This window comes from Parasteatoda tepidariorum, chromosome 7 (genome assembly GCF_043381705.1).
Source record: "Parasteatoda tepidariorum isolate YZ-2023 chromosome 7, CAS_Ptep_4.0, whole genome shotgun sequence".
Classification (NCBI taxonomy): Eukaryota; Metazoa; Arthropoda; class Arachnida; order Araneae; family Theridiidae; genus Parasteatoda; species Parasteatoda tepidariorum.
The window spans coordinates 88,109,411-88,123,292 of record NC_092210.1 but is presented as its reverse complement, the minus strand read 5'-3'; the positions used below and the strand labels follow the sequence as shown (position 1 = coordinate 88,123,292).

At 28.2% G+C, this 13,882-nt stretch overlaps 2 protein-coding genes across 2 annotated transcripts in view; one reads left to right on the top strand and one right to left on the bottom strand.

The window, feature by feature from the left end:
- LOC110282168 (Partner of Bursicon) overlaps positions 1-13,882 on the bottom strand; it is a 103,825-nt gene that overhangs the window by 53,855 nt on the left and 36,088 nt on the right. The gene's annotated exons all lie outside the window — the stretch shown is intronic.
- Positions 525-13,882, top strand: part of LOC107454901 (patched domain-containing protein 3) — a 130,285-nt gene continuing 116,927 nt past the window's right edge. The window contains exon 1 of the mRNA XM_043042915.2: positions 525-1,032. Coding sequence (XP_042898849.1) covers positions 933-1,032 — 100 coding nt within the window. The 5' untranslated portion in view covers positions 525-932. The remainder of the gene's footprint in view (positions 1,033-13,882) is intronic.

Here is a 13,882-nt window from a genome sequence, read left to right as displayed (position 1 = left end):
AAACTGAAAAGTAAATTTAATCCAATAAAGGATTTTATGCCATGCTCTTGGCTATCATGATAAAATTACTGAAATTTATTACGTCTCACAATTTTACAGCATATTATAAAATTACAGTTTACTGTTAATTTTACAAAAATTATTATCAAAGCGCTTCGGTGAAAATTGTTGAGCTCTTTGGTGTTTCCCTAGAGCCAGAAACATGGTAAATTTTACCATATTCCAGTATTTTTGACCATATTTTTTTCTCAGTGATAAACCGAAATATGCTGTTTCACTTCTTTTATTGTTTTATTATATACACTGTAATAACTATTGCAACATACGAACATCTTAAAAAAAAATCAATGAAAATGTGTAAACAGAATAAAAAAACCACATATTTTTAAAACTTTTTCCTCAACACAACCCTCATCAGAATGAAAAAAAAAAAAAGAATTTTTTTGGGACCAGCCGTACGTTCTATTAACTTTATTACCTTCAACAAACAATGTAAATGTTTTCGAACATTTTAATCTTTCCAGAACGACAAGTATCAAGCAAGCATGTCCTAGAAATTAGTCCAGGAGAAGTCGTGAGCCAATCCAGTCAACTAGCGTGACACGTTCCCGGACTCCCACCCCATTCTGATGACCCAAAGACTGCCCGATGTCCAGCGCCGGCCTTGGACGGTCTCTGGACAGCATATCAAATAGCTTATCGCACCCATTACAAACGATTGCACGATGATAAAACCTTATAATTTCTTCAAGGAAAGGATTCGAGAAACGAATGGATTTTGAATTTCGCGAATTTTATGAGAGTGTAATTAGAGTTATTTTCCTTCTTTTCTGCAGGACGTCGTTCATGAAGCAACGTTATGAGTTTTGTCTGAAATTTAATCTCTCTTAGTTTGCAATTTTTTTCTGTACTGTGCTATTGTGTCTCACAAGATGCGGCTTTTCAAGAAGACTACGGTGGTGATTGAGGAAGATTTCGGTGAAGAAAGTATGTTCGAAGAAAAGGATGAAGATCATTGGAATAACATGGATGGTATGTGTTTCTTTTTTTTCTTTAAATTTAATCTTGCAAACTATGATTCGTAAATTTTAGACTGTAAACATTTAATAAAATTTCGCAAAACGCAATCAACTAGTGCCAAACAAAAACTCCATTTTAGTCTGGTTTTCTGTCTTTCGTTAAACAGAAAGATTAGATTTTGTTGCATTAAAATAGTAAAATAATGTTATAAGACTCGATAAAAAAGAAATAATTAAATCTCAATCAAAGAATAATTGTAACATGGATAATATGTGTTTTTTCTTTTAAATTTGATCTCGCAAAGTATGATTCGTAAATTTTTAGAACGTAAACATTTAGTAAAATTTCGCAATACGCAATCAACTAGTGTCAAACAAAAACTCCGATTGAATACATTTTTCTGTCTTTTATTAAACCGAAAGATTAAGATTTTGCTGCATTAAAATAGTGAAATAATGTTAAACGATTCGACAAAAACAATAATTATATCTCAGTACTATGTTAAGTATTTAATTACAATTTATTTAAAGTAAAATGCATTTCTTGCGATGTTTTCCTTTATTTTGCAAGGGATATTTTTATTTTGAAGACGAAATCTTTAATGAATGTTTGCTTCAGTTTTCTTTATTATATTTTCCTGTTATACATTCCAAGTTCATTATTAAATAGTGCTTCATTTTACTTTTTTAAGGAAAGAAAACATTTTAATTTATTTTTACTATATATTGGTAATAAGTTACAGTGTCCTCATATTTTTCGAAGCTTGAAATAGCATTTTTACAATCATAATCACTGATCAATCATAATCAATCATAATTACGTTCTGAGTGTTAAAAGGTACTTCACTTGATGATTATAAATTTCGTCGCGTTGCAAATAAATAAACAAAAATTAATAAAGTAATTAAATAGTATGGAAAATACCAATAAATAAATAAATTAAATAATTAATGCATCAATAATAGTTAATTAAAAAGTTTTGCAAATGTTTTGTTCTAAATGAAAACCTGCTTTATGCTGTGTCTAGAATTTACTGTATAATTTGTATACCTATCATATTAATGATTAAAAAAACAAAATTAAGGTAAAGTGTTTTTCAAATTGAAGTGCCCCGAGAACCAATAGTAGAGTAAACGTTAGGAAAACACAGATGAAGATTCTATAGTGGGAAAGTATTGCACTTTAACCCATGTTGACCTAGCATGACAAAAATGTCACGTGAATTACAAGATTTCTGCGAGAATTCTGCTTATTTGAAACAGGACAGTTTTCACATAAAAAAAATGTTCTTAATTCTTTTCAAAAATCAAGTAGTAGCTAACAGAAGAAAATATTCAGTTGGTTAAAAAAAATAACAGTAGCTTTTCAGCGTCACGGCATATAAAAAATTCAGACGTTAATGTTTTTTTTAATAAGCATGAGAAATTTCGAAATAAAATGTGTTGCTGAGAATTATTAAAAGTGCCGTTTAATTTTCGGTCTATAAAACTGCGTATTTGAGATTGTTATCAGGCATGAAATTCCCAATTTTATTGGAATTTTAAAGTGAAAGAAAAATAGGAAATATTTTATTCAGAAAAATAATTTATTTCTTCTTTATTTCCTTATTAGCAACTAAATATTAATTTCCCAATTATTATTTTAATTAATAAAAGTGGAAGATTTTTTAGAAAAGCATAATTTCTGATTTCATTTTAGTCATATTTAGTTCTCATTGACGTTTTCAATTGTAACACAGTTCGCCGTTAGAATTTTTATTCTAAAATTATGGGTAAACCAGCAGCAAAAGTAGCCAGCAGCAGTCTGTCTATCCAATTAACCGTAAAGTGTGCGGTAATTTTTTTTTATCTTTACGGTTTTGAAACCGTTTACAACTAGTATGGTGAAAAAAACCATGAATACAAAACTATAAGGTTTTTTAACCATTTATTACTAGAATGGTTTAAAAACCGTAAAAAGGAAATTTAACTAGAAATAGGAGCTAGGATTTTCATTAGGTAATGGACATCGGACACTGCAGTCCACAAATTTGGGAGTGCAGGATACTGGAAACACTTCTTGTAGTGAAGGGAATGGAGGAAATATTGTAGAGATGAGTTCAGGTTCGATTTCATCCAAGACCGAGTTACATGTCAGATAAAGGCTAAATTTCTGCAGTCTAGCCTCTGGTCTTAAAAACCTAAACAAGGAAATTACTCACTAAAACCTTTTTGTTACTAGCCTGTAAAACGAAAAGCGATAAGTAAAAAATGGAACTCAATTAAGTATTTGTTTAAAAGCCGTAAAAATTTTAATGAAAATTTTATTACGAGTCCAAGTCTGAAACCTTTTTTTCGTAAACGAGCCAAAGCATACGTCGTGTCTGAATCCCAAACCTTTCGGTTCTTAGTCCTCTATTTACAGATTGAAAATTTCACTATGATTAGCAACGCTGCGGAGCAACACCACCGAGATAGGTGGTGTTGTCTCAACGCGGCCCTCTCAAAAAGAAACAGTTTGAGGTAAGGACGATTGATATTCTTAGATGAAATGGAGGAATATAGTGAAGAAGAGAGAAANTGACTGTAAACATTTAATAAAATTTCGCAAAACGCAATCAACTAGTGCCAAACAAAAACTCCGTTTTAGTCCGGTTTTCTGTCCTTCGTTAAACAGAAAGATTAAGATTTTGCTGCATTAAAATAGTAAAATAATGTTATAAGACTCGATAAAAAAGAAATAATTAAATATCAATCAAAAAATAATAATAACATGGATAGTATGTGTTTTTTCTTCTAAATTTGATCTCGCAAAGTATGATTCGTAAATTTTTAGACCGTAAACATTTAGTAAAATTTCGCAAAACGCAACCAACTAGTGCCAAACAAAAACTCCGTTTTAGTCTGGTTTTCTGTCTTTCGTTAAACAGAAAGATTAGATTTTGTTGCATTAAAATAGTAAAATAATGTTATAAGACTCGATAAAAAAGAAATAATTATAACTCAATAAAAAAATAATTATAACATGGGTAGTATGTGTTTTTTCTTTTAAATTTAATCTTGCAAACTATGAATCGAAATTTTATTAAATGTTGACAGTCTATGACTGTAAACATTTAATAAAATTTCGCAAAACGCAATCAACTAGTGCCAAACAAAAACTCCGTTTTAGTCCGGTTTTCTGTCCTTCGTTAAACAGAAAGATTAAGATTTTGCTGCATTAAAATAGTAAAATAATGTTATAAGACTCGACAAAAAAAAAATTATATCTCAGTACTATGTTAAGTATTTAATTACAATTTATGTAAAGTAAAATGCATTTCTTGCCATGTTTTCCTTTATTTTGCAAGGGATATTTTTATCTTGAAGGCGAAATCTTTGATGAATGCTTGTTTCATTTTTCTTTATTACGAGTATATTTTTCTGCTATACATTCCAAGTTCATTATTATAAGTAGTGCTTCATTTTATTTTTTTAAAAGAAGAAAACATTTTAATTTCTTTTTACTATATATTGGTAATAAGTTACAGTGTCCTCATATTTTTCGAAGCTTGAAATAGCATTTTTACAATCGTAATCACTCTCATTACGCTTTGACTGTTAAAAGATACTTCGCTTGATGATTATAAATTTCGTCGTATTGCAAATAAATAAACAAAAATAAATAAAGTAATTAAATAGTATGGAAAATACTAATAAATAAATAAATTAAATAATTAATACATCAATAATAGCTAATTAAAAAGTTTTGCAAATCCTTTGGTTTAAATGAAATTCTGCTTAATGCTGTGTCTAGAATTCACTGTATAAACGTGTATACCTATCACAAAAAAACAAAAAACAAAAAATTACAAAAACAAAAACAAAACAAAACAAAATTAAGGTAAAGTGTTTTTCAAATTGAAATGCCACGAGTACCAATAGTAGAGTAAACGTTAAGAAAGCACAGATGAAGATTCTACAGTGGGAAAGTATTGCACTTTAACCCATGTTGACCTAGCATGACATACGCGAATAACGAGATTTCTGCGAGAATTCTGTTTATCTGAAAAAAGACAGTTTTCACATCAAAAGAATGTTCTTAATTCTTTTCAAAAATTAAGTAGTAGCTAACAGAAGAAAATATTCAGTTGGTTAAAAAAAATAACCACTTTTTTAACAGTTGCTTTTTAGCGCCACTTCATATAAAAAATTCAAACGTTAATGTTTTTTTAATAAGCATGAGTAATTTGAAATAAAATGTGTTATTGAGAAGTATTAAAAGTTTCGTTTAATTTTCGGTTTATAAAACTGTGTATTTGAGATTGTTATCATGCATGAAATTCCCAATTTTAGTGGAATTTTAAAGTGAAAGAAAAATAGGAAATATTTTATTCAAAAAAATAATTTATTTTTTCTTTAATTTCTTATTAGTAACTTAATCTTAATTTCCTAATCAGTAATTTAATTAATAAAAAAAGGAAGATTTTTTTAGAAAAGCATAATTTCTGATTTCACGTAAAAAAACCATTATATCGTTCAAATTTACTGCAAACATAATACGGTGTTAATTGGAACCGTATAATATCGTTTAAATCAATTTTTCTTGTACTTTATCATGCTATCAAATAATTCAATTAGAACCATAACCTTGTTCAGTTTAACACACATTTAAGGTTGCAGCAAGGTTACTCGATTCAAGGCACCAATATAACGGATCAACATTATAGTAGTGCTTTGAAACTCCAATATTTTAAAAAGCGTTATACAATTCAATCTTTGAAAAGAAATAAAATAGATATTTCTTAAATTTAGGAGAAAAAAGGAATCACAAACCGGGAGAGGAAAAGGAAAGACAGTGCTAGGTGGTAAAATTGCCGAGAGAGAGTGTTGTTGATAGCCTTGGCCTGCAATAGCTTGTGGTGCTTAATGTTAGGAGGGGTTATATAAAATGAATATCAGGCATGATGAATAATTTATTATTATCAGTAAATAAAGATTTAGATCCCTGTTGGATTACAGCATCTCCTGAAACTAAATTAGCTATTGAACAGGCTTCAATATTTGTCTAGAAATAAATTTTAGTCATATTTAGTGTACTATGACACTTTCAATTGTAACACAGTGCACTGTTAGAATTTTTATTCTAAAATTACGGGAAAACCAGCAGCAAAAATAACCAGCAACAGTCTATCTATCCAATTAACCGTAAAGTTTACGGTAATTTTTTTTAATCTTTACGGTTTTGAAACCGTTTACAACTAGTATGGTGGAAAAAAAACATGAATACAAAATTATACGGTGTTTTAACCATTTAGAACTAGAATGGTTTCAAAACCGTAAAAAAGAAATTTAACTAGACATAGGAGCTAGGATTTTCATTAGGTAATGGACATCAGAGACTGTAGTGCACAAATTGTGGAGTACAGGACGCCGGAAACTCTTCATGTATGGAATGGAGGAAATATTGTAGAGATGAGTTCAGGTTCGATTTCACCCAAGACCGAGTTGCATGCCAGATAAAGGCTAAATTTTGCGGTCTAGCCTCTGATCTTTGATACATAAACAAGGAAATTACTCACTGAAACTTTTTTGTCACTAACCTGTAAAACGAAAAGCGATCAGTAAAAAATGGAACTCAATTAAGTATTTGTTTAAAAGCCGTAATGAAAATTTTATTACGAGTCCAAGTCTGAAACCTCTTTTCCGTAAACGAGCCAAAGCATATGTCGCGTCTGAACCCCAAACCTTTCTGTTCTTAGTCCTCTATTTACAGATTGAAAATTTCACTATGATTAGCAACGCTGCGGAGACGGTAGTTGAAATGTTCGACTCCAACTCCAGCTCTGACTCCGGATTTTTCTAAGAGCTGGAGTCCAACCCCGACCTATATTTGATCAAAATCATTACCGGATCCGAGAAAAGTTTTAATGTTAATAGTAGGTAAATGTGAATTTTAAATTGTATGTTTCTATTTTTTTATTTTTTCGCACGATTATATTTAAGGTAATAAAAGTAAATAGTAGTTATCTCATCCAAATTAATTTAGTTGCAATATCAAATTAACAATTTTAACGAAAAGTTATAGAAAGTGAATTTCTCCGGAAAACACTGGGCGGTAGGGTAAAAAAGGGACAGATTTGGATTCAAGAGGTTATTTTACGGAAAAATAAATTAATAAATAAGTAAAAAATACAGTAGAAATGGAGAATTATTCGGTGCTTATTATTATGGTGAACAGTGTTAATTGTATGAATTGAACAGTAAAGCACCTATCACTTTCGACAAAGAACATGTCGCAAACAATGTCAAAACTGATAGTTCATTAGAGTTGAATAACAAATAAAGAATAAAAATTTAATAAGGATGTTTGTGTATAAAAACGCACAAATGACAAAAGCGTTTCTTGAATTGAAAGCCATAAAACAAAGGGAAAAAATAAACTTAATAACTCTATTCAAAAACACATTTTCTCTTTAAATATTCTTTCCTCTAAAAGTCAAAAAATAATGTATCTTTTCCTACGCTGAAGAATGTCTAAACTCTTTTAAATAATGATCACAACCTTCAGGCTGGTTAATATTTTTAAAGCTTCCTCGGCATCATTCTAATGAATTACTGCACAAGGAAATAAAACATTAACAATACCCCTTTATTAAATTATTGTAAAATAGTTAATTTTTATCTGGAAAAATACTTTGATCGGAGTACAATTGCGCATTAAGCGTGAAGTCTAATAATGATGTTGCTTGTTTTACAAGGTCTTGTCATAAAAAAATATTAGAACTCTGTGACGAGAAATGTTTAGGATAATGTCGGAATTTCCGTCAGTCGAACGACGGGTGATTATTATAGTACTGTGTAATGTAAACAATATATATATCCTATGATTAAATGTAAATTTCAAACTATAACCTATAAAAGCTATTTTATAAAGCGAAACTAAAGGTTATAATTGTTTTCTAAGTTGGATATTATTACAACGGGGCTTCAAAACGGGTTGTTTTTTCTGTTCAATAATCAATTTTATGATTAATTAGGGGTATTCTCTCACTAACTCTGGTGATTATCATGCAACCATTTGGAGTTCTGGGCAATAAACAGAATGCTACGATAAAATTCCGAAAATAAATATTCAATTAAAAGATTCAAAAGTTTCTAATTGTATTGATACAGATTTGGTTTCTAAGAAATGTCAATGTAACCACAAAGTAAAGTGATTTTACTAGAATATTTTTCTCAATGTACCTTTTGGGTTCAACAGAAAATACCACTACTATACTTTACTTGAAATCACTCATAACGTTCTTAGTTATGCAATTAGAGAGAGTAATTTTTTTAAGGCATGTTTGAAATTGTTTGCAACTTAAATGCAAGCTATAAAAGTATCATCGATACTCAAAAATTTTTTTGAGTCATGTGACTGATCCCCTAAATAAGAGACAACTAACTATAATTTACGTTATACATTCCTTTATTAATTTATATTTTTTGTATTAATTTATATTATTTATTATTAATTTTATTTTTTATTTTATTTTTTATTAATTTATAAGTATTTATTAATTTTTTTGTTATTGATAGTCAAAGATATCTAGATCTTCGTTTATTAATGATTATACCACGATATTCCTCAGTCCAATGAGAAAGCACAAAAAAAAGGGAAGGACAATAACTGATTTTTTATGATATAAAGAGATACAGAAACGCTTTTCTTATTTTGATAAGTTTTTTATACTGAAATAAAAAATGTAGTTAATAATATTTTAAAATTTTAAATGAAAAGATAAATATTCGTTTTGAATCTAATTCTTTGAACTATTTTGTTTTGTAAAAATATTTTGCTTGAAAGTGTTTTTATAGACATAAATATTTAATAATATATGTTTTAGTAAGTGATGTGAAATAAATGTAAATAACATTTTCAAGTACGTTTTATTTTTATAGGCAGTTATCATAATTATGAGGCTTAAAAATAAAAGAAAATTTGATGTTTTAAAATTAAATTATAATAATTATTTTAGCACTAGTCTTGGAGTCCAGTTTAAAAGCTCAAAAAATACCCATTTTCAAGTACGAATAATTTTGCCAAACGTTTTCTCAGAATCAGAACTATAATTAAATCTGCATAAACAATTTTTCATTCATTTAAATCTGTGATTGAGATTAAACATGTTTGTATTTCATATGTAGATGAAAATATAATTGCTTTAAAAGAAATTGGTTAGGTATTTTCGTTGTGTTCTTATTATTACTTAATGAATGCATGAAAAGTTGCAGAAGGAGGGAAGCAATTAAGGCATTATTATTACACGCAAATGTTCCGAAAAAGTTGTTATGCAATATTTAATAATATCAACGAAAATATTTTTCTCCCTTAAATTTAAATAACAATATTAACTGGATATATCCAATCTTTCATTAACTCTGTCTTTCTAAGCCTTTTCGCGAAGGAAAATGAAAAAGGCCATAGTTTAAGTGTTTTGATAATGTAATGCGATGAATTTAAGTAATATATATAATCTTGCCTTGAAGTATTATCTGGGATTTGGAACGGGCAAATTAAATCTAAATATTTTAAAAGATATTAAACTTTTTTTAAAAATCTCTTCTAATTCGGTGACATTTTTCACTTCATTATCACTGCCTTATTCTCAGTTTTTGCAAATCTTTATGAGCTCAAGTAATGCAGCATTGGATTAAGTTTTTAAATATTAAAAATTAGACCACAAGCACCTTTTTATTTTCACAACACTGTGGCTTTTCTCCATATTGACGTTTTGCGCCATTTTCAAAATAAGCGATACAGCGCTGTCTTTAGAAAGGCTACATTTGACCCAACATTCATGAGTAAAAGTTTCAAACTCGTAGCAGTTATAAAAATAGCACATTATTCACATAAAAGCATCAGCATCATTTCATATTACGACGGAGCCTTTAAAAAAATAGCCTTAACAAACAGGTATTAGTAAATAACATGCGATGCATGCAAATGCTATTTCATTTTTAAAGTGGCATGTTATTTACTTAGAATCATTTTTAAATGAAATATTAGAAACATACAATGCTAATATTAATTAGATAAACGTGTAATCTCCTCGGCAGAGGAATTAATCAAATAATATACAATTTTGAAATTACATTTTAATATTATTCATTTCCGGAATACATACTGATGATGAAATGGAATGGTAATTTTTCTTGAGCTTATGCGGATTTGGATGAAATTATAGCTATAATAATATGCATATTACTATTTTATAAAATAACCTTTAGTATAAAAATTTATTTTTTCAATTTTCATTTATTTTAGAATGTATAGATTTTCATAATTGAATTCAGGAACAGCGCTTACTTTAATTTTTATTTTCTTCTGAACATTAAATTTTGTGTGATGCTAAATAAAATTAAAATTACCTATGTTTTTAGTTAGAAACAAAGTACAAAGTGTTCCATTTACAATGATTGTTTAAAACAAATGTCAATTGTCTATTTTTACAAATTGATTGTTAAGTTTTAAACCTATAAATATTTTTAAATTATAATAAATGTGTCATTCAGTTTTATAGTCTATTAATTTCAGATATTTTTTTCAATTCCTTCTAACAATAGAGCTTCAAAAATTGGATGATTTTTTTTCTAAAAATAATTAAAAACAACATCGTACTTAGCTTGAATAAGTACCACAAGTCAATGTTATAGCTTATTAAATGTATTGGGAAAAAAACTATAAATCACATTTATTTGTTAATGTGTATACAAACTTTTAAACGAACTTTTCAATTTTTATTTTGAATGAAGCAGACAAAAAAAATTTTTAATTATTGGTTCTGTAAAAGTTTTTATTGCTTTTAATTCAAATTGTAAAGAATTAAAACTTTTATTAATGACTTTTTCCACTATCAATCGATGTTATAACTCTCATTACTTAAAATATTCCATCACATAAATAATAAATAAGTTTGTCTGACTAAAGAAAAATTTTATTTAATTGTTTCTTTATGATGTCATTAAATACTGACATTTATAATTGTAATTCTACACTGGGAAAACAAATAAATCGGTAATAAGATTTTTGACAAAAAAAAAACTATTTATTGTGGTTAATAAAATAAAAATATACGATACTTAAACGATTCTTTAATTTTTCCGTTCATATGACAGCGGTTTACCAGAAATTCGAGTTTTCAAAATAGTTCTTATTCCTACACACTCAGTAAAAAATATAAAAGTGAAAAGTAAATTTGACGGAATAAATTATTTTGATGCCACTCCCAAAAGTATCACAATAAAATGACGGAATTTTATTACACATTATCTAACCATATTGTATTGTTAACTTAACCAGAATCATTACCAAAGCGCTTCAACCAAAAATACCGAGCTTTTTGGTGATCCCGTAGAGCCAAAAATACGGTACATTTTATCATATTCAGGTATTTTACCATATTTTGACCACAACTTGAATATCAGTATATTATATAAGTCTCAGACAAATGTCAAATCATTATATTTATAAGTAAAGAAAATATAGAGAACGCCATTAAACTCATATTCAATTTAAAGGAAAACTATTTCTGAAACTACCTAGATCCATAAGATCTTTTTTTAGAAAAAATGACAGATGATTAGACTGGACATTTTTTCTTTAAAACTAACTGACCTTAAGGTAAATGAATTGCCTGTCGCTAAGAATAAGGAAAAAGATCCTTCGCATATGACGTATATGCAACTTTAAGGTTAGAAAGCGTAAGCCATATTAATTTATATAACTTCGTTTTACTAATTAACACTGAAAACAATCATGTATTCTTATTATATATTTTGTACAATTACCTTTTTATTTTCTATCTATTTTGTTAATATCGTATTCTAAGTTGAATTTTTGAGGTAATTGCATATCTATGTTTACGTTGTGTTTCGCTAATTTATCTTTTAAAACTATATAAGAATCAACTTATCTTCAGTGAGACTATAATTTTGGAGAATGAAATCTCAAAAACCTTTTTTTATTTATTTATTTGTTACAAAATAAACATAGTCCCTTTAAGATAGAAAAAGACATTCTGTTTTCTTTTTACTAACCTACGTAAAATCATGCAAACGGTAGTTTCTTTTTAATTAGATAACTAATTTTAGATTTTGAATCACCTTTTGTCTTCATTTTTTCTCCTGAATGATGTAACCGAATTTTGAACTCAAGGATAGTTTTTTTTCAAAGCTTGACTTCTGAATTTGGAAGCCTTTAAAATAATTACAGTAGGTTCACTACAGGATTCGGATCTCTGACCCCAAAATATAGGGGGTAGCCGCAGTCTGGGAAATATGGTCCCAATAGTTTGGTCAAGAGAGGGGTCCAAAGTGTGGACCCCTTAATGTTAATTTAAATTTTTGCGTATTTCGCTACATATCGGGAACTTTTTAAGCGAATTGAAAAATTTTTGCACAAAATTATCGTTTTCCTCAAAAAAAAATTTCATGCAAAAATTTTTTTTTAGTAAATACTTATTATTTTCTTATCATTTTATTTAACAATAAGCCGAAAAAATTTTGAATTCTAAGGTATACAATTTTTTGCATCATTTCAAAGTAATTTGTAATTTTACAAGGCGAAATACAAAATTCGAGCGAAATGCGTAGAATAATTCCTGAGTAATCGAAGTTTAAATTCACGACTTCCTTAACATTTAATTTCTCGAGAACTATTTAACCGATTTCACTCAAATTATATAGTTTATGTAAAATTACATACTTTGAAATGATGTAAAAAATTGTATACCTAATGCAGTTCAAATTTTTTCGACTATTATTAACTGAAATTAAATTATTTCTTGAAATGGAATTATCTTTGGATAAGAGAATTTTATAATTGTACTAAATTTTTTTTTCAATTCTATTGAATAGTTCTCGAGATGTATCGAAATACGCAAAAAGTAAAATTAACATTAAAGCACACTCCTGACTAAACTATGGGGCCATAATTTCGAGAATTATATTTTGGAGGTCACAAATCTGAATCTGTCGAAAAAAAGCATGTTATTCAGAGAGAGTACGTTTTTCTGTCTGATTTCGTAACTTAAAATTTCGTCTGCGCTTATTAATCAGCATATTTATAGTCACTCCCTCGAGGATTAAGTCCTAGAACGTGAAGATCCATTAAGATTGCTAACCACGTGCTGCCCACTAAGATTGAGTCCTAGAACGTGAAGATCCATTCATTAGATCAAAAGTTATTTCAGATGGTCCGTTTTTTTGCACACTGTACGTATGTGACGGAACAACACAAAGATTAGGTCGTTATCTAGTTAAATGTTAAAATTACCGAACCAAAAAAAAACAAACAAATATATAATTCTAGTAAATAAATCCAAAATATGCCGTATTGAAACTATTCACATGGTAATTTTTTGTTAATGTGGTAAGGGTTTACCGGAAATTCTGGTTTACAAAATTAAATTTTTAATACCAAACGTTTAGTAAAAAATACAATACTGAAATGTTAATTTAAACGAATAAATGGTTTTTATGCCATGCTCTAAGGTATCATGATTAAATAATCGAATTTCGCCACATTATTTACTTAGTAAAGAAAAACGAATCATAATTCTGACAATGAAACCAAGCTATACTATATTAAACTATATAATTGGTAATTGTTCCCTTTATATGGTAACGGCTTATCTGAAATTCTGCTTTTCAAAAGTATATTTCTTACTACCGCACATTTAGTAAGACAAGGAAAATTTGGAAAGTAAGTTAAACCGAATAAATGTTTAAACCATGCTCCAAGATATCATGCTAAAATTACCAAATTTTACCATTTTTACCAAATTTGATTACCTATTGGAAAGCCATATGCAATTATAATTATACCAAAATGATTACCAATGCTCTTCGGTAAAAATT